General features: G+C 40.8%; 2 protein-coding genes across 3 annotated transcripts in view; both read right to left on the bottom strand.

Annotated features, from left to right (window-relative positions):
• NT1 (Neurotrophin 1) overlaps nucleotides 1-15,933 on the bottom strand; it is a 30,938-nt gene extending 15,005 nt beyond the window's left edge. Inside the window, exons 1-4 of the mRNA XM_089736857.1 lie at nucleotides 15,369-15,933; nucleotides 2,949-3,275; nucleotides 1,456-1,663; nucleotides 404-599 (exon numbers count right to left, since the gene is read on the bottom strand). Coding sequence (XP_089592983.1) covers nucleotides 404-599; nucleotides 1,456-1,663; nucleotides 2,949-3,275; nucleotides 15,369-15,827 — 1,190 coding nt within the window. The 5' untranslated portion in view covers nucleotides 15,828-15,933. The remainder of the gene's footprint in view (nucleotides 1-403; nucleotides 600-1,455; nucleotides 1,664-2,948; nucleotides 3,276-15,368) is intronic.
• A 4,123-nt stretch (nucleotides 15,934-20,056) lies between these two features.
• Nucleotides 20,057-27,366, bottom strand: part of LOC114240072 (uncharacterized) — a 118,428-nt gene continuing 111,118 nt past the window's right edge. For both annotated transcript variants that reach the window (XM_028170506.2, XM_089736856.1), the window contains 4 exons: nucleotides 24,223-24,395; nucleotides 22,776-22,998; nucleotides 21,842-22,169; nucleotides 20,057-21,419 (listed from right to left, as the gene is read on the bottom strand). In XM_028170506.2, the coding sequence (XP_028026307.2) occupies nucleotides 21,023-21,419; nucleotides 21,842-22,169; nucleotides 22,776-22,998; nucleotides 24,223-24,395 (1,121 nt within the window). In that variant the 3' untranslated portion in view covers nucleotides 20,057-21,022. The remainder of the gene's footprint in view (nucleotides 21,420-21,841; nucleotides 22,170-22,775; nucleotides 22,999-24,222; nucleotides 24,396-27,366) is intronic.

Below are 27,366 nucleotides of genomic sequence, written 5' to 3'. Positions count from 1 at the left end.
CCATTGTTTGATACGAGTGCGCCACCATTTTTTTTTCTGGCTGGGGCTGAATCACCTACGGAATTCACGCGCCAAGGGGGCGCGTGGAGTATGTGAGACTTGATGATCTGCTGATGTTGGGAGCAAACCGCGGGTCCACGGAGGCTTAGGGCCCTGTCCCACTAAATGACTCCCCTGCACTCTTACGCCCGACGTCCGATTTCTGTCCGGGTCAGAACCAGGTCAGAGTAGGGGGGTTCCCGCGGTCAACACTACGATTGCGCCACCCGCCTTATCTTTTGAGGTACGACGAGTACTCGTATGATATTGCTCAGTATTTTTCGAGGTAGACGTCATTATAAGGTGTACAAGACATGATATTAGTTATATGTGCAATTAAAAAAATAACGGAAGGGTTACTCACGTTGGATAGTCTTCTGAATGCAGACACAGGGAATTGGTGAAGAGCTCGCATTTTGCCGAGTCATTGGCTGACAGTGTCGGTAGTTTCCTGGCAGGTGTGGGTCGGCGGCGGGTGGCGCTCAGAGGTGGCTCGGGAGTAGTGCGCCAGGCTGCCGACGACGGTCTCCGTGGATACGTCCCGCGTCTGATGACAGCTCCTGCAAAATTCAATCATCAGAATTAGTAGTTTTCACCGTCAGTACAGCGCTTGTGATCCAGTAATATTGTGCTCACACTGTCACGGTAAACGTTATGATGTACGTGAATAATAAATACTAATAAAGATTTATGGCGTTTGCTAACCAGCGTGAGCGTGTGTTATTATATGCACTTTTAAAATTTTACAAAACTTTTTATCAACAGAATATTTCAGTTTAATATTAATACAGAGAGCGATCAGCGCGCGGCGGCCGGCCAGTGAGCATTGTTTTGAAAACAAACTATGGATGATTACTTAGACACGGAGATGCCTTCAACCAAAAATACTTTCATTAGCAATGCCTAAAAGCTTTATTCATTTTGAACATTTGATGACGTCACGCTTCTGTTGCCGAAGCGAAGGGCGAAGGCCCGAAGACGTGCTCGCTGCTTTTTAAATGAATTAGTAACACGAGCGACACAGATAAGCCGCTCCCTACTCGAATGGACTCTCCTTGTTTATGGAATTACATGTCATAGCGCTCCGGAAACTTCGTAAAGCAAGTGAATTAAAAATACTGATAATTGTGTGGCAGGTGGTGCGATGGTGTCCCTAATGGCGAGACAATGGTGTTGTAAAAACACAAAATAAAACAAGATCTCCTAGGCCTCGAGCTTCTGAACTAATTGCTACAAGTCGTTACTAAATTACAGAATTTCGTCAGCAGCTTGAAGATACATAATGAGGTACTGGTAGATTCTATATTTTTAATTTATATGATGTATCTATCAATCATTAAAGCAATGATGTCGGCAGGATACACTATAGCTGTGGAGATCAGAAATTGGGAAACTAAAGATAAAGGCTATGCTAACCTTTTCTATCTACGAATCTGTTCAAAGCCCTTAGTTTCTCAGCAACTGGTAGGTCCTGCGCCAGGGTTTGGTTAGTTGACTCAGCTACCAAGTCTAAAGACGAGTTGTTTGGATGTGCTTTCAATAAATTTAATGATCTACTTCTTGGTGATGCTGTGCTCAGTGAAGATGATGTCGTTGTACTCGGTAATGCTTGAACTGCAGTTTTCTGAAATATGAGAAATATTATAACTTTTATAATAATATGTCTTGCATTAACATTACTGATTGTAGGGTACTGTTATAAGCTTCATACTGAAAGTATTAGGGTCTTGCCCGTTTTGTGCTGCAAAGCATTCATTTAGTTTGACTCTATGCTTATAATCTGTGATTTAGAACTCACGTCTCAGAAAAAAGACGAAATAACTAATAAATAAATTTACGAAAAATGTTTCAAATTGTCACAAAATTATGAGCATCATAAGAAAATATCTATACTAATATTATAAAGAGGAAAGATTTGTTTGTTTGTTTGTTTCGAATAGGCTCCGAAACTACTGGACCGATTTGAAAAATTCTTTTTCCATTAGAAGCCGACATTGTCCCTGATTAACATAGGCTACTTTTTTTAATTTTTTTTATTTTCTTTTTTTGGTTTCATGTGTGTTTTAATGTTTCCGAAGCGAAGCGAGGGCGGGTCGCTAGTGAAAGATAAAAGTGAAAGAAAAAAAGTGCGTGCGTACAAAGTACACATGTCAGAAGTGAAACTTTTTTGGCGAACTAATTTATGATTCTTGCTTATATTTATACAAATCTAAAACTTTAGATTTCCGAGACTTAGAGGAAGGGAAAAAGGAAGATATGTTCCCACCAAAAGTCTGTCAAATGTCAATCTTAAACCTCAGTGTTGACAGTCACATTATGTTTAGCTCTCTAAATTGTAAATGACTAATATTTTGCCAATTGAATTGACTAATTTAATTGCATGCTGTTTGATTAATGTTCCAAATTCTTTTCATTTGATTTCAATTCCTATTAACATTTTTCACAAAAAAAATTGTAAAATATTAGGCTGTATGGTATTATACAATTGCCTTTCCAGTTGGAAAAATACAACAACTACTACTACTGACATTTGACAAGTGCTTAATTTCAATAGTAGTTTGATGTCACTTCCGTTGCATACCTGCGTTCTGTAAAATTTTTACCCTCATGCGCCTAAAGAAGTTTCACTTCAAAAATGAAAGGAATATGATACTTTTAAAATGAGTTCCTCTCTCTTATTCACGGTGGCTTCTTGTTTACAGCGGCAATATTTTTAATGAGAAGTGAATGTTCATTTACGGGAATCCCTCTTGGATTCTGACTTCATTGACGGCTGAGACATCCAATTGAAGTTTCAAGGCTATGCGTTATCTTTAACTATTATTCAGTGTCTCGCTGTGTGCTTCGTCTAATGATTAAATTAAATTTAAAAAAAAGAAGAAGAATACCACAAGAAGAATGTCACTCACATTGAAGAGCTCCATTGGCTTTATTTCCTGAACATTCGTTTTATTATCTGCAGTGTTATTGGTTCTGGGAAGAAGAGACCTAGGAGGTATCACCCTTCTGTTTCTAGCTCTGGTCGACTCCAGTGTGCTCGTTTCAACTCCTATATCAAACGGTTCATCTAGCGTGTCTTCAGAGAAGGATCGTCTTAGGATTTGGGGCTGGGGTAGCCTCACTTCTCTGGTTTCCTTGCCCGGTCTGACTGCTCGCCGGATAAGGTTGGCAGTGTGGAGTAGAATCGGCAGCATCAGATCTGTGGTGGTATTCGTTCTTCCGAACATGGATCTCACCTGGGATAATACAATTATGTTTTAGAGTTTTGGCTTAATTTAGACCGCCCAGTTTTGACTTCAGAAATATAATAGAATACATTATTATTTTCCAAAAAAAGTTAAGCTCTCGGACCACAAATCGTGGAAAACCTGTTACCGCCGCTCATGGACAATGTTAATAACAATCTCAAGCCAAATAGAGCGGTTTAAAATTAAAAATCAACTTTAAAGAAATGTAATAGCGATTTAAAAAAAGAGTTGCATTTGTGTACAAATAGTAATCAGGGTGGTAAGAAACCAGGCTCATTACTGATTGAGCCTCAAAATTTATAATAAATAGTTTGTAAAATGCGTGAATTAATATTCTATAACGAAACTGCTGAGGAAATGATTTACAACGTGTTGGAGAATATAAATGTAAACTGTCTAATTCTAAAGTTAAAAAAAAATATGATCAATCTGTTATCTTATTTTCAATCTTCTTCAATGTCACTAGAGTTTTCGCAGGCACGACTGAAGCGTTATTCGTCAATACTGTAATATTGAGCTAGCTACTGTCTAATTTAGATGTTAAATTAGGTCTTTACCTATGAAGTTGCCGTTTAATATACAGAAAGCTAAAGTATTTTTTTTTTTTTATTTCTATCCTCCTCCTCCTTGAATCTTGTTCCTCATGTCTGAGGGTCGTGACCACCATCACCCATGAGCTTCAATCTTAAAATGTTTTTCCACTTTCCCCTGTCCACGGCGTCATGCAGCGCGCTGTACACTGTACTGTCCAAAGTGGTGCGGATCTGATCGGACCAACGAGTATGGCTGCGGCCTCTAGATCTGTTGCCTTCAACTTTCCCTGTGATCATAAGTTTTTCCAGGTTATCGCCGTCTTTCCTCGCAATGTGACCAAAATATTCGAGGATCCGCTGCAGACATACAGTAGACAGTCTGATTTTGATGCCCAGTTGCTTCACTATCGACACGTTAGTCCGGAAGGCCGTCCCCGGAATTCTTAGCATGCGTCTCCAACACCACATTTCGAAAGCATCGATGCGCATTCGGTCTGCTGCTTTCAACATACATGTCTCAGCTCCATACAAGAAGATAGAGAAAACAAGAGTCCGCACCAGTCTGGTTTTAGTTTTCAGGCCTATCCCTCTATTCTTCCAGATCTTCTGTAGCTGAGACATCGCACTTTTTATTTCTATAATTATATCCAAATACGCATCCATGATATCGATTCATCTCTGACAGCAAGGTAGTAATTTGTCAATGCCTTCCTTGAAAATGTCGAAGGAGTTTGGTTATTTCTTCATTTTAAGTGGGTCTTGTATTAATTTGTGTTTTTAGCGAGTATTTATATTTCATCACGTATTGTCAAATGATTTGCAGCATGTCGAGTGACTGAAGACTTGAGTACCTTGTTTTTATCAACTACGGCAATTTTCTCCTTAACTCTAATCGAAATATGTCTCTCAGTCTGTTCTGTGTCCAAAAGCCCGCAGGTCAGGAGCAGATCCAGTTAATAGAATAAAATCGAACATCAAAAGTAGAGGAATATTCTGTGACCACACTGTAATGCATTCGAAACATCGGGAATAATAAGCGCGGGATTAATGGGTCAATATCGTTTTAAATAGTTTGTCTTTCTGACCCGCCGGAGTCTGGTTCTCGGTAACTATTAACTATTGCTTCTTCAATCTCATAACTTATGCACACTCGCAGTCCTTACGAATTATATTACATACTTGCATTCTCCCGTTTCAGTTCACTGTGCCCCCCTCGCTATAGTTTTTCTTGTTTGAAAGCTTGTAACACCGCACAGGCTGTCACCAGCACCCTATCTATTTATTGTCTGTCGTGAGATGTCCACAACAACTTCGGCGAAAGCTTTATCTCATGTCTCAAGTTGAGCGGCGATATCGTACTGTATTGTCAATGGCTACCGTTACAAATAAGTGGTCGTGTTTAGACCAAATAAAAGTAACCGTCATCAGCCCACAAATGTTTCCCGCTCGACATAGGCCTCTCCCAATTTGTACCCGGTTTTCACATTTCGTCATCCATTAGCCGGCCACCCTTCGTAAAGGATCGCCAGACGGAGTGATGATTGATTTAGAATGTGGAATTCATGAGAACAATGAAACTTTGGGGAATGCTGAACGACAAAGGGAAGATCTTCCACCGAGCGGGTGATATTGCTCGGTAGACCGACGATCCGAATGTTGTTTTGTTCGGAACTTGTATATATGCGCTTTATCTTGAAAATGTCGTAAGCGAGATTCAGGCATCTGTCAATTATCTTGCGTTGTATGATGGCTACCCGCCACATCACTCCCCTCCGAGACTGGAGGTCGTGTCATTTTTAGTTAGCGTTGTCTGTGCTGAGATTAGCTTACAAGAGCCAGTGCTGCTCGAAGTTTGCGGTAAGTCGAAACTGAGCTTGAAATGCTGCGTGATTGTCGCCAGTGCTGCTCGAAGTCTGCGGTGAGTCGAGACTGAGCTTGAATGCTGCGTGATGAGGCAGTGTAGGTGCGTGCCGTAGGACCAGGAAGCGCGGTGAGTCGGCTGCGATGGTCCTGTTGAGGCTGCGATGCTGGCTTGCTGTGGGACGACTGTCGATGACTTGCTTTTATCTGCGAGAATGCGGGGATTGTGGTAGCCGAAGTCCTTAATGCGCTGATGCTGAATCAGAAGGTTGCGTGTTAATATCACGTCGGGGTCACCAGTTTGGGGAATGCTGAACGACAAAGGGAAGATCTTCCACCGAGCGGGTGATATTGCTCGGTAGACCGACGGTCCGAATGTTCTTCTTCTTCGGGGTCGTCGTACTCCCTTACGGGGGCACGGAGCGGGCCTCGGGGTAAACCCCACTACCCGGGCAGACGCTCCCTGCCACATAGGGCAGGGGTGAAATGGATGCAAGACTGGATTGGGGGGGGGCTGTTCGCAGCGTGCTTCGGCACACTCACATCGACAAAAATACATACATATATTTAATACGACGGGCTTGATGATGCAGGAGGAGTGGTGCCCGCGGACGACGCACCCCGGCGCCGGCTGCTGTCCTCTGCTTCGTAATGCAATTTTTTTTTTTTTTTTTTTTTTTTTTTTTTTTTTTTTTTTTTTTTTTTTTTTTTTTTTTTTTTTTTTTTTTCCTTACTATCTAACTACAACTAACTACAACTAAACTAAAGCTAACTAAACTACTATATACAACAGGGACAACAGTCAGCAACCGTGGGGCCCGCCACCGGCCCCATGCCGCGGCCCCACCTCTACAAACCAGAGGAGGAGCCGCGGCACTAGTTTGGCGCTCACCCGTTCTGGGCTCCCCAAAAGGAGAAGACCATCGCGGGGAGGGACCGATATGAAACACTCCCCAGACGGGGGAGTGGTCCACCCAACGGGGGTGGAAAATGGGTCCCCATAGGGGGGCACCCCAACGATGTGGGGGGAAGTGAAGAGTGTGGACAGCTCAGTCCCATGGGGGCACTCATTATGAGCACTCCCATATCACTCCGGTTAAGCCGACTATCTTACCATAGCCGGGGGTTCCAGTAGCTCCCTTGGTAGCGCCCGACCATCAGGTGGTCTGGCGTGCAAGGGAGCTATATTGTGGAGGTGCTCGTGGGGTCCACCGTCAGCCCGCTCGTAAAGATTACGAGCTAGCCTCCGGATGAACTCCTCGAGCGACTCCACATCCAGATCCCGGGCGATTACGTCATTTCTGACGTAACGCCCTGCTCCGACTATCGTGCGAAGAGCCAGATTTTGCTGGACCTGTAACCTCGCCCGCATACCCTGCGGGATGAGGTGATACCAGGCCTCAGCTGCGTACGTGATACGGGAACGGACATACGTCTTATAAATGCCGAGCTTAGTCCTGACCGGCAACCTGGAGGCCAACACCGGCCGGAGGAGGAATCTCGCACAGCGAGCGGCCGCCAACGCCTTATTGGCGTGGGCGGTCATCCTCAAACTCCGGTCGATATCGACCCCCAAGTACCGGACGCTGGATCTAAACTCGACATTAGCGCCACGGAGACTGAGCTGTCCCGGGACGACTGTTGTGCGGTCCGAATGTTGTTGTTCGGAACTTGTATATATGCGCTTTATCTTGAAAATTTCGTAAGCGAGATTCAGGCATTTGTCAATTATCTTGCGTTAATGATGGCTACCCGCCACAAAACCATAAGCCATTTAAATACTAAGGCTATAATATTTTTTTCAAGGTACAAAAACAAAGAGGGATTGAAACTGAGGATGAAGATTATAACACTAAAATTCCATTATGTTACTACAGCATATTAAATAACATTAAACAGCATGCTATTCATAATGAACCATTACATGGTTATGAGAAAAACCTAGTTCCAGTTTCATAACAGATATCATCAGAGCATTTGGCCTATTATGAAATTTTGGAAAAAAACTTTTGAATAAACATTTAATGCAAATGAATGCCATTCTATTGTTTTATTATCTTATTAGCATTAGCGAAGCGACCTTGAAAACCATTATCTAAGCAAACTCCTGACTTTCTATTATAAACTAATTTTCTTGATATTTTTTTTTAGAAATGTGGTATTACTGGTAGCCCCCCTTTCTAGTTTCACCAGGACAGGTGGGCGAGCAAAGGCTCAGCCAGAAAGGGTGAGAGTTACTAACAGCTGCCTGAGCGCCTCCGAAGGAGACTTAACAACTCAATAGCAACTGCTTCGCGAATGAATCTACTACCGGATCGGAAGCGCGACCTGTTGAGAAGATCCGGCGAGAAACTCAGCGAGCTGATGCATAGGTTAGGTTGCACGTCGACCTCTTTGTCGAGTTCGACGAGTACGGTTACTGGGGTCCCTAAACCTGCCCCTAGTGCTAGAGCTGAAGGCGTTTAATGCAAAGGTTATTTGAGGCTAATAATATTATGATTCATATTATTAGATTCCAATAACCATGCCGCATTTGATTTTGATGAAACAAGCCTGTATTTTGCTCCAAATCAATTTCTATATTCTATTGCTGTTATTTAGTTAGTCTCGTTTTATTATTATTACTTAAAATACCGACACCCGTGATTCTACTGTTTTATTGGATTATATGTTATATTGATTATAAATGAGTCATTTGGAAGGCAAAGCCATGTTGGTGTCCAAAATGCTGGGAGTCCTCAACAGAGCGAAGCGGTACTTCACGCCTGGATAAAGACTTTTGCTCTATAAAGCACAAGTCCGACCTCGCGTGGAGTACTGCTCCCATCTCTGGGCCGGGGCTCCCAAATACCAGCTTCTTCCATTTGACTCGATACAGAAGAGAGCCGTTCGGATTGTCGATAATCCCATTCTCACGGATCGTTTGGAGCTTCTGGGTCTGCGGAGGGACTTCGGTTCCCTCTGTATTTTGTACCGCATGTTCCATGGGGAATGCTCTGAGGAATTGTTCGAGATGATACCAACGTCTCGTTTTTACCATCGCACCGCCCGCCACCGGAGTAGAGTTCATCCAGCCACTGCGGTCATCCACAGTGCGTTTCCAGAGATCTTTTTTGCCACGTACCATCCGGCTATGGAATGAGTTCCCCTCCACGGTGTTTCCCCAGCGCTATGACATGTCCTTCTTCAAACGAAGCTTGTGGAGATTATTAAGTGGTAGGCAGCGGCTTGGCTCTGCCCCTGGCATTGCTGAAGTCCATGGGCGACGGTAACCACTCACCATCAGGTGGGCCGTATGCTCATCTGCCTACAAACGCAATAAAAAATAAAAAGATTTTTTCTTTTGTAGCTATTGTCGAACTTTAAGTAATACAATTTTTTTAAAGTCATTTGTGTTAAGGTTTATGTGATTATGGTCGAATTTTGATAGCGGGGCAAACACTAGCTAAAATGTATACTGACTATGCTCTTGTTAGAAGAAATACTACAATAACAAAATAATTTAAAAAGCACTTACAAATAATGTTAATAAAGGAAAAAGATTTTATGATTTATTTAATGATTTTATGATTTTATTTATGATAACTAACTATATCTCACGGTTTCACCTGCGTTAAATTTAGAATTATTATAACTTAACGTTAAAGTTGTTTAGTATCGAGTTGTCCTGAAGGAACTAAAACAACATGTTAAAAAGCTGACTTATACCGCCATATATATTAAAATATAAAATGTAAAGAGGTCAGATATAACAATAACGCTTTGTCATATGTAAATAAAATAAAATAAATGCAAAAATAAACACCTTATCTCTCAAGTTGGACCAATAGACACATAGCGTGTGAAGTTTTATTAAAATTGCTTCAATAGCTTAGAAGTACATCGCGGACAAATAACATAATAGGAATGTTTAGTTCAAGATTACCGCAGTAATTATTTTTTTTATTTTAGATAGGTGGACGAGCTCACAGTCCACCTGGTGTTAAGTGGTTACTGAAGCCCATAGACATCCACAACGTAAAAGTGCCACCCACATTGGGATATAAGTTCTAAGGTGTCAAGTATAGTTACAGTAAAAATAGTAATTGTCGCAAATAAATAGATTGATATGATTTGTATCGGATGCGTGTTGGTAAACAACAGCAGCTTAACAAACCGGATTATCTCTGTGCGCTATGCTCTGAACTGCTCTGTGATCAACAAACTGTTACACAACCATCGCCGGAGTCGCTTCGCGTAACTCGACTCATCTCGGGGGAAAGTGCTCGACCGACGAAAGTGGCCACCGGCAATGGTTTTGATCATACATATTTTGTTCTTAATTATCATTACATTGTAGGCACAGTCTGATAAAGAAAATATAAAAGCAAATTTACGTAGTCCAAACTCCTTATGTTCGTTCGTATTACTACTGGTGGTAGGACTTCTTGTAAGTCCGCGCGGGTGGGTACCACCGCCCTGCTTATTTCTGCCGTGAAGCAGTAATGCGTTTCGGTTTGAAGGGTAGGGCAGCCGTTGTAACTATACTACTACTATACTATACTGAGATCTTAGAACTTATATCTCAAGGTGGATGGCGGATTTACGTCATAGATTGTCTATGGGCTCCAGTAACCATTTAACACCAGGTGGGCTGTGAGCTCTTCCAAAGCAATAAAAAAAATTCTCTTATTTATTAGCACATTTTACTTTATTAAAAAAGTATCCGCTAAGTTTAACAACTTCATCAATATATAATTGACCGGCCATTAATAATGAGCATTCATGAGCACGATTTACAATTCATGCCTACATATGTCTACCTATGACGCTCTGTTTTTAATTTTCTTAAGTGATAATGGAGTGACACTGACCGCGACTGTTCACGCAGTGACGTATCGACTTAACGACCGCTGATGACTGAACCGTCGCGACCTTCACTTCAACATTTGTTTCTAACCGTATATATAATATTATATTATACTGTAAATGTGCCATTGGGGCAGTAAAACTACTATGGGTATATCACTTCACTTCTAGCTACCTAATATTCACTCTATTTTGTTTTATGGGCCATTTTAGCTTGCTGCCTTCAAACTATTGTCCAATTAGAACATTTTCTCGGTGTGGTTACTGTTGTGTATAAATATTGAAGAAGCGTTCTGAATATCTGGCGTCCACTGGAGTGAGGACGCTTGAATGACGCGCGCCGCTGACCAACATCTTATAAGAAACATTATTTATCTCAATAAACTTAGTTCCAATCTTACACAATAAAAGCTTAAAATCGGCGGAATACTCATTTTCTGTAAGTTAACTGTCAAAGAAGCAACCCCTGTAGTATTACAGGAATACCAACGATTGCATTTAGACCGTGTAATTAGGGTAGCGAATAATTCCCACAGTCAAAGTTGAAGATTTAGAATTTGGTTTTTTATATCTTAATAATAATAGATTAGATCCGAGTTTCCTCGTATTGTTACTCTATCATCCGTTCTTCTTCTTAAACAGCCGAATTCATAATTACAACTAAATTAATACTAGAAAGGTGGAACTGTCCTACATATTGTAAAATACGGTAAAAAAAACAAATGACTGCGTCTCGTTTGAACTCTTCAACACCAAAACAGGTTGAATATATGGATGAAGATCGCATCATTGCATGAGCACCACATCGAACATGACCAAATATGATTGCAATCAATCCAATAGGCCAATGGTTATTAATGGATAGTTCTAGAATACGCTTAGGCAGAATAGAAGGGTGTCGAGAGAAAGTCATAATGGTTGATACTAGGAACCTGAGATAAAATAAGATAGAGTCTAAATGCGTAGAGTAATACGAGCGATAGGCTCCATTCCATTCCATTCTTTAACTGAAGAGCGTTACTCCGCTCCCCTAGAATCATATCATCAAACAGTACCAGCCTTGATTGAGTGCGTACCCACTACAAATACCTATATCAAATTTCATGATCTAACTAGAAATTTACCATAAGAATTCATTCAGCATAAAAACAAACATTCGTGTTCAATTCCAATGAATACAACTAAAATAAGAGAAACACGACGTTTCGCGTTGAACATTTCCGATGCTTTACGTTGTTGCAAGACTTATTAAAAACTGGTCGGTAACAACGTAACGAAATTCAAAACTTATTCACGTTTCATTCCGAAACAATCGACTACAAAAAGTGACACTATTCCGATTATTCTACTGTTTAAATCGACTGTTGCGAGTTCAATTTCATTGTGTGAGATTAAATTAGATTTCTTTATTTGCAGTGAAGCAAAATAAGAATATACCGTTTGCTCTAAAAGAAGTTTTATTTATTTACTAGCTATGGCCCGCGACTTCGTCCGCGTGGAATAGTTCTTTGGGATAACGCTACATTTTACCTACGACTTCATTTACGTAGAAGGTGAAAATATTTCTGAATAATAGAATATTAAGAAGCTATTTAAGGTACCAAAATCAGGTTTTTTAACCGACCTCAAAAGGATATCAATTCAACCACCTTTTTTTTATCTATATATTATGTTCACTGATTCCTCTAGAATGCTTGAACCGACTCTGATAATTCTTTTTTCTTTCTTTTGTTCGAAAGGGTAGAATTTCCGAGTGGTTCTGTAATCATCTGTATCAGGATCTGATGATGGGATTCTGGAGAAATCCATAAGTCTACAATTTTTAAAGCCTATCTTGAAGTGATTTGGGTGTTTCTTGTTATTCTTCTTATTCTGTGCCGCCGCGCATCAGTCGGACGGCGCCTTGTACTTCATTATTACGCGCTTGATCATTATTTTGCAGCGATGCTATTTTAAAACGGTGATAGGTATCTTCTAAGATACTTATTAAAATCAAATTATGTAAAGGGCAGATTTCTTTCAAATTAAATAATGCTTTATTTTAGAATAAATTTAGTTAGCATAAAGGTAGTGAACCAAACCTTTAACCAACACGTTGACTGCGGGGCTATTTTAGGGATTCTTAGCCAGTGCGTGTGAGGTCTTTCCGAGGCAGGATCGAACTTTTTTTACGAGATGAAACCTGATAGGTATCAAAAAATATCGTTTTCGAATATACCCATAGGTACCTATAGAAATGTGGAGTTGAAATGTTTTGACTGCAGCATCAGGGAATAGTGGCGTGTGGGGCTTATAAAGTCGCATAACGCAGTTAATGTGCTAAAATATAGACATAATATTATGCTGTCGTAGACTTTTATTAGAACTTTTAAAGAGGAACAATTTTGTCATACATTATTTTAGCGAAACTTTAACGGTTTCTGCAGCGCACGCAGTCGAAGCTCTCAAAAGGATTTTGAGAAGGATTTTGAAACATTCTTTATTAGTGCTCCGCTCCATTTTGTCTTAGTGCCTTAAATAATATAGCCTTCCTCAATAAATGGGCTATCTAACACTGAAAGAATTTTTCAAATCGGTCCAGTAGTTCCTGAAATTAGCACGTTTTTTTTTTATTGCTTAGATGTGTGGACGAACTCAAAACAAATACATCGATTATTAAGCGGTATTCAGCGGGTTGGATCTGCTCCTGGCATTGCTGAAGACCATGGGCGACTGTAACCACTCACCATTAGGTAGGCCGTATGCTCGTCTGCCTACAAGGGTAATAAAAAAATAAATACATCGATAGTTATAACTACATAATTTAAAGTAATAAAACCAGCCGAAGTAATTATCGTAGCTTCCACCCAACAGAAAGCTTTAGTTGTCGTTCAAAGTTTTTGTTCGTATTTCCGATATATGCAACTTTCAATATAGATTGTTCGAAATTCACACGAACGGTTTCAAAATGAGCTAATGAACAGAGAAAAGGTGCGCTGAGAACTTTATAATCGTGCGAATACGTGTGTACGTCTGTACGTTCGTGCCGTATTGATAATAATTGTAGCGTTTGTATTGTCTGGCACCTTGCTTGAGATATTGAAATAAGTTTTTGTTAGTTTTCTAGATCGATAAGTAAGCTTAAGCTAACGATTCATCAGAGCACAGTGATCACTGTCCAAAACGTATAAGTGTTACACTCTTAATAAAAAACAACAACAAAACCTAAGGAAATAAGGTCGATATTGGATGTCAACTGAACATCCGACATTTGGATTCTGACCTCCTGTGCCGTTCATTGCGGATGATAGGAAATAAGAGATTAAAAACTTTTTAATTTATTCATTGATTTCAAATTTATTTAACGTGAATTTAATAATATTACTTTTACTTCATAATAACATTACGTATCTGGATTTACCATATTTTAATAATATTATCGACAAATTAGTTTTACCGTAAAAGAATTTTGTGCGTAAACTGGTTTGATGAATAAAACATTTTTGATATGTGTTCAGACTGTTTAGTGTTGAACTCTTCTAATATCATTACTAACCTCATGCTGAAATCCGTAATATCAATTGTAGAATGCGAATATTAACAATATTCCTTTATTTGTTTATCTAAATAAATTGAATTGAAATAACAAGTTAAAAGCTTAAAATAACAACTAACATGAGTAGTGCTTCGCTGAATCTACCATCAGATCGGAATCGCGACCCACTGAGAAGATCCAGCGAGACCAGTTTTACTGGTGGTAGGACCTCATGTGAGTCCGCGCGGGTGGGTACCACCGCCCCGCCTATTTCTGCCGTGAAGTAGTAATGCGTTTCGTTTTGAAGGGTGGGACAGCCGTTGTAACTATACTGAGACCTTAGAACTTATATCTCAAGGTGGGTGGCGCATTTACGTTGTAAATGTCTATGGGCTCCAGTAACCACTTAACACCATGTGAGCTATGAGCTCGTCCACCCATCTAAGCAATAAAAAAAAGAGAAACTCAATGGGAATGCTGTATGTACTATTACTGAGCTTGGTTCAAAAATACTGCCGTTCAAGTTTGAAAATAGTTCAAAATAAATCAGTTTAAACTCAATAAGCTTTTACAGTTTAATCATCTACAGTAATTACATCGATAATTATAACTACGAGTTGATCGTCAGTCATCGCTTATACATTGAACTTTAGTTAAACGACGCGTGATGTAGCTACTGACCTATTTTATATAGCCTTCCTAAAATATACCCTTTCTAAAAAAAGAAGGAAAGAACAATAATAATAATAATTTATTATTATTGTTCTTTCCTTCTTTTTTTTTCTCAGCAGACGCTGGTACGTATTTATTATTTACCGGCCTTAGCCAACCAAGTAAATAATAAAGAATAAATATTTTTAATGTCCGTTAGTTGAGTTTTCTTCTGTTTCTAAAAACTTACGAATAGTTCTACAGGTATTTGATATAGCATATAAGTTCATTGAAGAATTGAAAACACTACCATAGTATTTATTACAAATACGTGTTCGTGAAGAAAGTTTACGATCGAATGTAATCACGTAATAATATCAAATCCGCACTTTTGAAGAATTCCCGCTGGTTGAGTGAATCTGCACGAGTCGGTACAGCTCTCCTGCAGACTCTGCTCTTCGCCCAGCCAGCACTCGTTTGATTTGAAAACCAGATAAACGTTGTACCTGGCCAATTGGGACTGTGACTTCCCGTCACGAAAATTCTAAAATCTCCCAAGAGACCGCGTGTAGCCGCTTAGTGGTAAGTATGTTGGCATAGATAAAAAAGTAAAATAACGACTCAAGCAAACGAATTAATAAATAATTATCGATAAAAGTTAATGAATTAAAATACCTGTGAGAGATTGATGGGCACGTGTCCAGGGGGTGCGGCGACCTGGTCTGCCACTAGCGAGGCAAGCGCCACTCGTTGCGTTCCAGACATCGCCCTAATAATGGGCAGGATCTGTGTGAACTTCTCCAACTGGTCCTTCTTATCAAACGCTCTCAAAACCGCATCCTTCGCCATTCTTTCTTTCGCTCTGATCTTAGCAGCCGACTTGTAATTCTTCACCAGTGGCCTCCGAGTAGATGTCTCGAAGAAATTTTCGGAGCTATAATTTTCAAATGATTCCAAGTTGTATTGCGGCCGATGAGAATTGGTCACTCCTGTTGGCTTCTGTATCTTAACAGGCGCAGGCGTCTGGTACTGGGATTCCTGTGCTATCATCACTTCATCACTGTTCGTGCCGAAGTCAAATTCAGCGTTCGAAACTGCGACTAAAGATATAATAAGCAGAGCGTTTAATGCCATGTTTCTGCCAGTAGGTTCACGTAAACATTGCACAGGTGCGGCGCGGGACCGACTCTGCGCCGCTCTCGGAACAGAGGCGTCGCGTCGCGTCGCTCCCCACACGCGCGCTCTCTCATCACACACTCGTACGTGCAGGTGTCAATATTCCGGAACTCGCAACTTTCTCCGTACTTGCAGGTCGGTCATCTGATCCCTAGTACTTAACACTACAATAGAAGCTGATTTTGTTGCATAAGTTTTTATTACAAAGGATTGTCTTGGTTGATTTTGCCATAGTAATAGCTGTAAGTGTTGGATTTCCAGTCTTGTGGTAAGCTGGTAAGGTGGTTGTAATATTGCTGCTATGAAATGAATGTTGTTAGCGAAGATGATAAATCATTTTGAGTTGATGCTTTCACACTTGGAATTATTATCGAATGGTTACGAAATTTTTCCAATAGCACCTCAATGTGTCTGATTGCGGCTTACTTTTTGCTTTCTATTTTATCGCGACGATTTAGGCTGATGTAAATATGAATTTGCAACGGCGATTTGTTATCTTTATGTAATGATTACCATTTGCATTGTACCGACGTTCGATTAGAGGTTTATCAGTCTGAGTGCCTGTTGATTTGATGGCCAGTTTCTCCAATAATCTCACATTTTTATATTCTTTTGATTTAAAGATACTAAAGTAACATAAAATGAACGTTGTAAAAAACACTAAAAATATAAAATGTAGAAATATAGAAGAACAAACGAATACAAAATATTAAAAAGTTGTCCTTTCACTACAGCCTTGCGCGCGTAGCACTTTTGTGGTACTCCCCAAAGTAACACGGAGATTTTTATATTGGTGCATAATATAATGAAACGAATAGAAAAAATTAAAAAAATGAACAATAATACAAAGGAGGATAGAGGATATCAACCAAGGCATAGATCAGTAGTGCTTGTGGTTGAGCGATGCTGCGTAAACTAATCTTGGTCGCTGTTTCTAAAATCTGCTCAGTCATTTATTACCTTTAATTTGTTTCATACTTGCTACCAGATAAAAGAGTTCGCGGCCCTCTTAGTAATAAGAGGTAATTGGAGCCCGTAGAAATCACAATGCCAATGCCGCCTCGCACTAAATCTAAATCCCAGATATGTAATATAACGGCTATTACATCATTCAAATTGGAACGCATTACTGCTTCACGATAGATTTGGGGGTGTAGGTACCGTCCCGTACGGGCTCACAAAGTACGTCCCTAATATTTTCAGCAGGTTGAGATTCCAATCCGGTAGTAGACGCATTCATGAAGCAGTTTCCATTGAACTGTTACGTCCTCTTCGGCGGCGTTCGGGCAGTTGTTAACAAAACCCACTTCTACTGGCTGAGCACACGCTCGCCGCTAGCTTCTAGTGAAACTGGAAAGACCTCTGGACCAGCAGTAATCCTCCCTTTCGAAAATAAATTAAATCGCCCTACTACTTGTAAAAACTGTTAAACAATTTCTCTATTGTTTTGTGTTTTTTAAAAAAAGATGATTATTTCTGTAAAACATCAATATATATTTTATTAATATTTGATCCTCTCTCTCTCTCTCTCTCTTCCCAGATTTTTAACCCACACAGTGGTGGGGTCAGCTTTCCTCACTTTACTCCTCCACTTCGCCCTGTCTTCGACATCCTCGTCAGCAACATTGCATTCTCTTTGGTCATTCAGCACTACGTCCTTCCACCTTATCTTGGGGTCTACCTCCAGGTCTTCGAGCGGGGAGGTCGAGCAGTAGCGCCAAATTTCCGACGTAGTCAGGTGGCTTCCTTTTTGCGTTATTTATATTTTGTCCATAATACTTAATTTCATTAAATACAATAACTATCTCTCATTATTTTTATATTATATTCATTTATTTTTAGTATATATTCACTTAGTTAAATGTAATGGTATTATTTAATTATGTACAAAGTTTGTTGCATGTTTGTAATAATATTGTCTGGTTAACAACAGTCAATTTATTTTGCAAGCAGCATGCTGGCGAGGTAATGATACAGCAGCAGCGGGAAGGTAATGAAGGCGACACCCACTTTCGATGGCAAGTGCCTGCGCACACTTTTGAGCAATACCGTAATCTTATCAAACTTCAAATACAAGCTGTTGCCGCAAAATTATTAATATTACTAGCTGACCCGGCAGACTTTGTAGTGCCTCAATAGGTAAATAAAAGACATAAACTTTTGTATAAAATAAACTTAAAATAAACAAAAGGAATCCGTCCGACGGGGGACACATCAAAGGAAAAACAAAATTGTTATTTTTATTTAATTTCGAGCATTTTCATATTTATTTACCTTTTAAACCTCCTCTGGACTTCCACAAATAATTCAAGACCAAAATTAGCCAAATCAGTCCAGCCGTTCTCGAGTTTTAGCGAGACTAACGAACAGCAATTCATTTTTATATATAACTAGCGACCCGCCCTCGCTTCGCTTCGGAAACATTAAAACACACATGAAACCAAAAAAATAAAATAAAATAAAAATTAAAAAAAAGTAGCCTATGTTCATCAGGGACAATGTCGGCTTCTAATAGAAAAAGAATTTTTCAAATCGGTCCAGTAGTTTCGGAGCCTATTCGAAACAAACAAACAAATCTTTCCTCTTTATAATATTAGTATAGACAAAGATTATCAGTGTCGTTAACGAACAGATGAACCCGTTGAGCTCCTACATGATCGACAGACCTACGAACACGACAAGCTCTTCTACCACCTCGAGACTGTCTTATGGATATAAGACTTCCACTTGACACATTTAAAAAAAAACTCTAATATTAAAACAAATAAAAGACATGCTCGCTGAGTTTCTTGCCAGTTCTTCTCAAGACGGAGGCTAGTTTTTGTGAATTGGCGGTAGTTCTTTTTGACGTTCAACAAGTATGTACTTTCATTTATGTTGAATAAAAAAATTTTTGGTTTGATTTGATTTGACCTTTATTTTCTCGAGGGCTGCGGCGCTTACCTACTCACACGTTATGGTCATACGCTTCGATGACTATGATTCGAATGAGCAAGGACAGGGCTAGAGTATTTGCTAATCAAATAAAAAAAAACGATGCGGTAAAAAATGGTTTCCAATTGATCAAACAATATTATGTACAAAATGTAGCATCCTGTAGAAGTTTACCAGTTATGCGCACAGCAGTTGAATTACAAAGAAAGTAACAAGTAATATCGACAAACCGCACAATTCTATTAATGTTTTCCTTATTCCTCACATTCACTATTACAGTAAACGGTTCGTTTTGAGGTTTCACTGTTTCTTTGAACCTTACTCAGTCATTTCTGTAGACGCAAACATCACAATGCTTACTTCTCAAATAATGAAACAATGAATCTAAGTTTAAACATAATCGGTAATAAGACGCAACTTCTTAATTTTTTCTTTCATCTCCACTACAGGCTTTTTTTTTATTCCTTAGGTTTGTGGACGAGCTCACGACCCACCTGGTGTTAAGTGGTTACCGGAGCCCATATACATCTACAACGTAAGTGCCGCCACCCACCTTGAAATATGAGTTCCAAGGTCTCAGTTTAGTTACAACGGCTGCCCCACCCTTCAAATCGAAACGCATTACTGCTACACGGCAGAAATAGACAGGGTGATGGTACCTACCCGTGTGGACTCAAAAGAGGTCCTAGAGAAGCGATGTCGTTATATGTATGTAGATATGTATGTATGTGTGTTGTTATATGTAACAATTTAGTAGCAGGTAGGCCGCAAGATGGTATGGCCTATAAAATTATTACCCATTAATTCAAATTATTTTTATAGCTATTCTTTAAAAGTAAATGTTAAATCGGTGTCGTTGTTATGTAGCTGGCTTGTTTCTTGTTTGTGGCTCTGTACTGATATACCGAGCTTAAATCCAATGTCTGAAAACCGCAGAACCATTTCACGTAATTTTTCCATGGGCTTCAACAGAAGTACCTGATTTTGTTTTCGGGGCACAGCGTTACAGCCACACGCTTTATGTCATGACTTACTCCCATGAGCTCATATCACTACTTCCACGTCATCCACCTATAGGAGCTGTATCTTCATTTCTTCAACTGATTCCTTTCCGGAGACACTAATCTCAGAGCCTCTTACTTGCTTGAAGGTATAAGTTTAGCTATTTGGGTTCATAAAACTGGAAATTAAAGCTATCCTACCTATCCTTACATCATAAATCCAAAGAAAAATTAAATAAAAAAATACTACTATGAATTTCAATACATCTTTTATTTTTCGTAAATAAAATAAAATCTTTCTTAAAAAATTAACACAAAACTTACATCACACTTAGTATATAACAAAACTATCATACAATTCATCAGAGACTAGACAGAAAACATCAAACCGAGATACGGAGAGGACGGACTATTGAATATTGCAGTACCACGGAATATCGGGAGGTCTGCGCCGAGTCGCTCCAACGTTTATATAAATATATATTATGGTTTATCCATTCGATGGATATAAATTGCTATTCTCACAAGCAAATTTTACACGTCAACCTGTTTTTTGATTATGACTCAAGACAACTATGATGATTTTTTAAAGTTTGCTCGTAATAAAATTATAATTTGTAATAAAATTTATAACAGAAGTAAATAAAGCAAAATTTAAAATTAGTAACAACGATTAGGGAAGTATAATATTTCAGAAAACAATCTCACTGACAAACAAACACACACGAAAACTTAAAGAAAGCTATTTACATTGTAGTCAGACAGTTCGACGACACGTTCTGTGACGATAAGGATATAAATTAAAAAATACTATTTACAAAATAACCACAGTAATTTTATAAGTTTACGTAACTTCAAAATATCTTGAAATCGAAACTTAATAATAAGTATTGTCAATGTCACTAACGACACACAAATAGAATGTCATAAGGCTCAATAACAGATTCGGCACTTGCATACGTTTGTACAAATATTACTAGTACCAAAATCAACATTATGATCGATGCGCTTGCATTGGTACCTATTGTTTCGACAGTACACCATGAATGTTTACACGTTTAGCCAAAAGTTGTGCTAAAATAACATTAATTACATATCAGTTATTTGTTCGACAGACAATTTAAATACCAAATTACTTTCATGACTCTTACATTAAAACCAAAATTGGAATTGAGATTCAACTTGAATTGAATTCAGAAATTCCGCAGCGGGGCAGATTCAAATATCACATTCAAATTCTGGAACTCTTTTATTCCTACCATCTGGTGTAATTTGAAAGTGCCCTTCCCTAGTGCCAATCCTCGGAAACCCATTAAAGCTATTCCTACTAACCAAAGGGTTCTCTCTCTCCCTTTCCCTGTGAAAACTGGAAGTAGATAGTTTCCCGTCCTTACGTTCGGTGAAGTTCGTGTCGTTGAAATTATTGTCGGTGAAATTTTTGTCAGCGAAAGGTCGGTCGTTGAACTCGGCGTCTGAGAAGGGTCTCTCGTTGAAGGGCACGTCCCTGATGCCGAAGCCGCCCATCCGAGGAGTTCCAATACCAAACTTGTTCCGGAGCTCTTCGTCCCGAAGGTTAAACGCTCGGTTATCGAACTGCGACGGCGTACTTGTTAACCTGACAAAATTAAGTAATCTCGTTGAAACTAGAAACTAAATGTTTTGTTTTGAATCTTTTTAATTGTAATTCGCAGACATGGGCTCACGGCAACATTTTAGATTTCATTAAGTTTGTAGTCTACATATAATAGTAGATTTAAAATGAATGTTAACGTATAGCTATTATAGTATTGAAGGTAGCCGCGGCCTGCTCCTCGACCCTGGATCCTTACGAGAGCAGCGGCTGGCCTGGGTCGGAACTGTATCGCTATAATTTAATAGGTAGGTAGTTACTGTTAAGTTTATCGCTGACTAGTGCTGATCATTGTTGACATTGTAGTGTGAGATCGCTCACCGACTGCTGCGACCGCTCCAACGCGGCGCTAGGTGAAAGGTGCTTAATTTGACTACATTTGGGTACAGAAAGGTAAACAAACTGACTCTCTAAAGCAGCGCCTCTCCCGGTCGTACTCGGCGGAGAGCCCGTCGTCGTCGTGGATGATGGCGGAGGGGTCGCTGTAGACGGAGGAGTCCTGGTAGAACGAGTCGAGGTCGACGTAGTTCCCCTCGGCGGTCTCATTGTGCAGCAGGTCGGCGAGCTGCGCCTTGAGCGCGGAGAAGGCGGGGCGCTGCGCGGGGTCGGCGTGCCAGCAGGAGTGCATGGCGCGGTACAGCTGCGGCTTGCAGTGCGCCGGCCGCTCCAGCCGGTAGCCCTCCGTCACCGCCGCCAGCACCTCGCGACCAGACATCGTCGCGTACGGAGTCGAGCCTGACGCATCACATCACATTACTTTTAGCTGCGTGGTGTCGGCCTACAAGCAACGCGCTACCCCTTTATATACGTGTCATAAAAGAAAAAGGGATTCAGAGAAAACGGCCAGCAGCATTTTTAAAGTATTATGCTGGCTTACTGCATCCACTACTGAAGCTTTAAAGGTGGTGGGCGCATTGTAAGTACGAAACGTCGACTACATGTCATTTAATAAACAACATAATGTTATACTGATTGATACGTTTTCGTATAATCCAAATCCAATCCAAAATGACAAATTCAATCATGCAGTAAGTACATAAGTTGTAAGCTTTTTCTCTTAATCTATTTACTAATATATAAACCTACAGTGGTTTTTACCGATGTTCCGTTATAACTACTGAACCATGCAACCGTTTGACTTGAAACTTGGTATCCATGTAGAAAATACATTTATTAATGGATAGACTAATATTTATACGAGTGTTGGACTCCGTACACAAGTTGCGGGGGCGCTAATGATGAGAATCTTTGTTGGGGTGAGAAATAATAATGTTAATTTTAAACGGCCAGCGAAGCGGACGGGTACAGCTAGTAGAATAATAAGTATTGAGAAATACTAACCAAGCGTGACGATCTCCCAGAGCAGTATCCCGAAGGCCCAGACGTCGGAGTGGTGCGAGTAGTGCGAGTAGAGCAGGGCCTCGGGCGCCATCCAGCGCACCGGCAGCGCGGTCCGGGGGTTGCGCGCCGCGCCCGCGCACCGCGACATGCCGAAGTCTGCGATTTTGCACAGCTTGTTGTGGTCCACCAGCACGTTGCGGGCCGCCAGGTCGCGGTGCACTATCTAACGATCAAAAACAACTGATAACGCACGAGTAAACCCCACGTCAGCTCTACACCTGCATGTCCCCTTATGACGCTGACCGTGTTATAAAATTGTAGGTGTCATTTTTTTAATGCTTATATAGGTGAAAGAGCTCACAGCCCACCTGGTGTTAAGTGGTTACTGGAGCCCATAGACATCTACAAGTAAATGCACCACCCACCTTGAGATATAAGGTCTCAATACAGTTACAACGGCTGCCCCACCCTTCAAACCGAAACGCATTACTGCTTCACAGCAGAAATAGGCGGGGTGGTGGTACCTACCCGTGCAGACTCAAGCGAGATCCTACTACCAGTAATTACGCAAATCATAATCTTGCAGGTTTGATTTTTATTACACGATGTTATTTCTTCACCGTGGAAGTCAATCGTGAACATTTGTTGGGTGCGTATTTCATTAGAAAAATTGGTACCCGCCTGCGGGATTCGAACACCGGTGCATCGATAGATACAAATGCACCGGACGTCTTATCCTTTAGGACACGACGACTTCAACTCAGCTGATTTACGATTCCAAACAGCTAACTTCACACTTTTATTTTAACTGCTTAGGTTGTCCCTCAAACGCTAAAGATAGATGAGCTTACGACCCACCCATCAGAAACAGCATGTCTTACAATGACAGGCAGGTTGCAGGTAAGTCACCTACCGCTCATGGGTTTCTCCAAACGAAATTTAAGTTAATTTAGAAATACATGCATCGTTAAATCGCTGATCAGAGAAGTTCACCTATGGTTTAATGGTATGCAATCGTAGAATACGTGTTCAGTCAATTACAATTATCTGATAACGAACACCAGTGCGAAGGGACTTTCTGTTACTTTTTTATGTTTATTTTACTTGTGTCGTTTTTAGTTCTATCATTTGCATTTTACTATTATAAATATTAAAAAAAAATTGACTTTGAATATCAAAAAGATAAAATGTCGCATTTTATTGGTGTTTCTGTATGTTCATAATAATGTAGAGTGGAGATCGCGTAGTGGAAGAAGTAACGTAAGACGCCCCCTGGCTAGATGGTGCGATAAACTCCGAACGATGACCGGCAAGAAGTGGATGAGGAGAGCCGAAGACCGGGCTCAGCGGTGTGGATTGGAAGAGGCCTATTCCAGCAGTGGTCGATTGTGGGCTGATGATGATGATGATGATAATAATAATGACATGAATTGGTTGAAGTTCTTACCCCCTTAGAGGCGATATAGTCCATCCCCCTGGCGACGCAGTAGGCGAACACAGTGAGATCGCGCGAGGTGAGCGCGCCGCTGCCCGCGAACCTGTCTGGGCGCGCGCGGCGCTCCCGCAGGTACGTCAGCAGCTTGCCGCACATCACGTACTCCATTATCAGCAGATATGGCTCTGGAAAACACCATTTTGGTTTTTCATTATTTTTTATACGCTTTTATTAGCTTCAGACCGATGACAAACCAATATTTAAAAAAAAATTGAAAAAAAAAATTTGAAAAAATTTAAATTCAACTGAAAAATTAAAAATAAATAATAGTTTTAAAAAACTAACAAAACACGCTTTTATAGAAAATCCAACAAAAAAATTGAATATTTCAGGATATTATCAAAATAACCCTGACGGCGTTAACGATATTTATGTTATATAGCACGTGCAATAGGAGTGACTCACACAAGCCAGGTGCGCCGGCCGTGTCGTTCCACTCGTAAACAACAGCTGCAACAGAAGTGACTCATAAGCCAGCTGCGCCGGCTAGTATAAAAAGGCGGAACGTGCCTTGAAATGAACATTCGTTGGACTGCGTTTGCCCGGTGCACTTACTATATCGTTGTTACGTTATGTGATTCAGTAACTGTTGTACGTACTGGTTAAAGTTGGACAAGTGTTAAAGTGAATTGTTAAGATAACATATTGTTGATTAAATCAGGAATCCAAAAGTGACATCGTTTTACTTGGTGTTCAACAAGATAATATCTACCCTCAAGCTTACATCAGAAGTGAGATCAGGACTCTACTCTCACTGGCGTGACGTGTTTGAACATGTTCGAAGTACAGCAAAAAAACATGATGCAGATCAGAATACTAGTAGTGGTACGCCACAAGAGCGTGAATGCAGCATACGTAAGTCGTGTAATAACGTCTCTGTTACCTCGATGGAAGATCTGAGCCACGAAGAAATCGTCACATCTTACGTTCTGGCTCATGTTGCCCAGTTTGACTGTCGACTTCATCACATGGCATTTACTAACGGAAATACAACACGTAACAAGCTATTGCAAGAAATTAAGGCAAGTGCAAATCTCAAGTGAAACTTCGATCGCAATAATGGATCTGTCATGACGAGTGGGTAGTTCCGACACGAATCGTTTTTAAGCCAATGACTACTGCTAGAGTTACATGGCACTAGTACAGTAAACCAGGACATGAGACTGTGAATTGTCCCTGAAATTTTAGAATCTACTCGATTCAATATCAATAACACTACACGTTCGATGACTTCGGGCTCCAGCAAGCAAGCAAACAAGAAAGCAAGCAAGTTTCCGTGGGGAAGAAAAATTGACACATCTGAAGTCGTCGTGACCTGTAAGATAAGACGTCCGGTGCGTTCGTGTCTGGCGATGCGGCGGTGTTCGGGTTCCGCTGGCGGATGCAGGTTTTTCCGGTGAAGTGCGTGCTTGTGCGTGCTTGACATGTGTTCGCGGTTGGCTTCCTCAGTGTGGGAGTAACATCGTGTAAGAGAGGTGGAACCCGTAAAATTGTAGTTTGCGTGGTGGCTGGTAAGATTTGTTGCGGTAAGAAGTTTGCATGGTGGTAAAATGTCTTGTGAGTCTGCACAGGTAGCCGGAGGTGAGACTTCCGCGGTCGCGGCCCACCCAGTCCGCGAGAACCGGGCAGATCGCCTCGCCGGTACGGAGGCCGGCCGACGGGTCCGCCAAACGACGAGACCACGCCTCCAGCACGGACTGCCGATATTGGAGCCCCCGCGCTCCGGCTGCACTTGCGCTAGGGCGCGCCGCCTCGTAGGAGACTGTGAGGTATCATTGAATAACTCTGACTGCGATCGCGCGCTGCCGGCGTCGCAGCGCGGCGACGTTCTCGCGGGTAAGGACGTGGCACCAGACGGGTGCTCCGTATAGTGCCATCGACCGCACGGGTACCATCACCCTGCCTATTTCTGCCGTGAAGCAGTGGTGTATTTCGGTTTGAAGGGTGGAGCAGCGGTTGTAACTATACTGAGACCTTAGAACTTCTATCTCAAGGTGTGTGGTGCTTTTACGCTGTGGATGTCTATGGGTTCCAGTAACCACTTAACACAAGGTGGGCTGTGAGCTCGTCCACACATTAATACGAAGAGCATAATCAAACGAAATTAGATACGAAGTTTAAAGGGCCGTTTAAAGTAGTTGAAGTATTGGATGGTGTCGATTTAATTTTGACTCTCACACATTCGCTTAAGGCTCGAGCTGCTACTTGCCTCGCAAAAATACAGCCTGGTAAGATATCCTGGCCTACTATTAAAGAGATGCTGACAAAATTATCTAATGATGCAAGACCACTTCGACCTGGTTATTAAATTTGAAATGGAAAGCAAAAAGGGACCAGCTGAAGCCGGTATCCGGCTATGGCAACTTATAAAGAAGATTCCCGACGCTAATGTGCCAGAACAAATAGCCACCGGATTTGTTATATCAATACTGTCGCAGTGTGATGAAAGAATCCGTCGGGAATTGAACTCTGTCGTTATTACCACAAAAAATCGTCTATTTCACACATTACGTGGCTTTACCCTCAAAAGAAAAAACGAAGATCCTGATAAAGAACCAAAACGCTCTCGAAGTTTTTTTCCGTGGAAGCTGCCATTTCTGCGGAAAACCTGGGCATCGTGCCGAAGGGTGTTGCGACAGATACTGCTCTCAAACTTTTTTCGATATTCCAGCAAAACCTGAACAACCTCCTCATCCGGGGGCACCCGGCTCTCGCCTGCAAGTCAGCTGTTACGTGTGCGGTGATGCGAGTCATGTAGCTTCTGGGTGTTCCATGCGCTACAAGAAAAACGACACTGCTCCAGGTGCTGTGGCAGGTGCAACCAGAGACGTCAACGTGTGTTCCAGAGCTTCAGTGTGTTACAGATAAGTGGTTTTGGCTTCCCCTTTACGTTCCATTCAGGGTCAGAATGTAGTCTTATAAAACAAAGTCATAGTAATTTATTCAATGGTAAGCGGTTTCATGAACAAGTCACTCTTTGATCTGAAAGTAACTTAGACCAATCATGATGGTAAGACCACTTAGGGGATATTCAACTCGCCCTTAATAGTGCACGTTGTCGAGTAACAGGGTTTACTCCAATAGAATAGACGTTTG

The sequence above is a fragment of the Bombyx mandarina genome, chromosome 22 (assembly GCF_030267445.1).
Source record: "Bombyx mandarina strain Sakado chromosome 22, ASM3026744v2".
Taxonomy (NCBI): Eukaryota; Metazoa; Arthropoda; class Insecta; order Lepidoptera; family Bombycidae; genus Bombyx; species Bombyx mandarina.
This window is presented reverse-complemented; position numbering and strand designations above follow the sequence as displayed.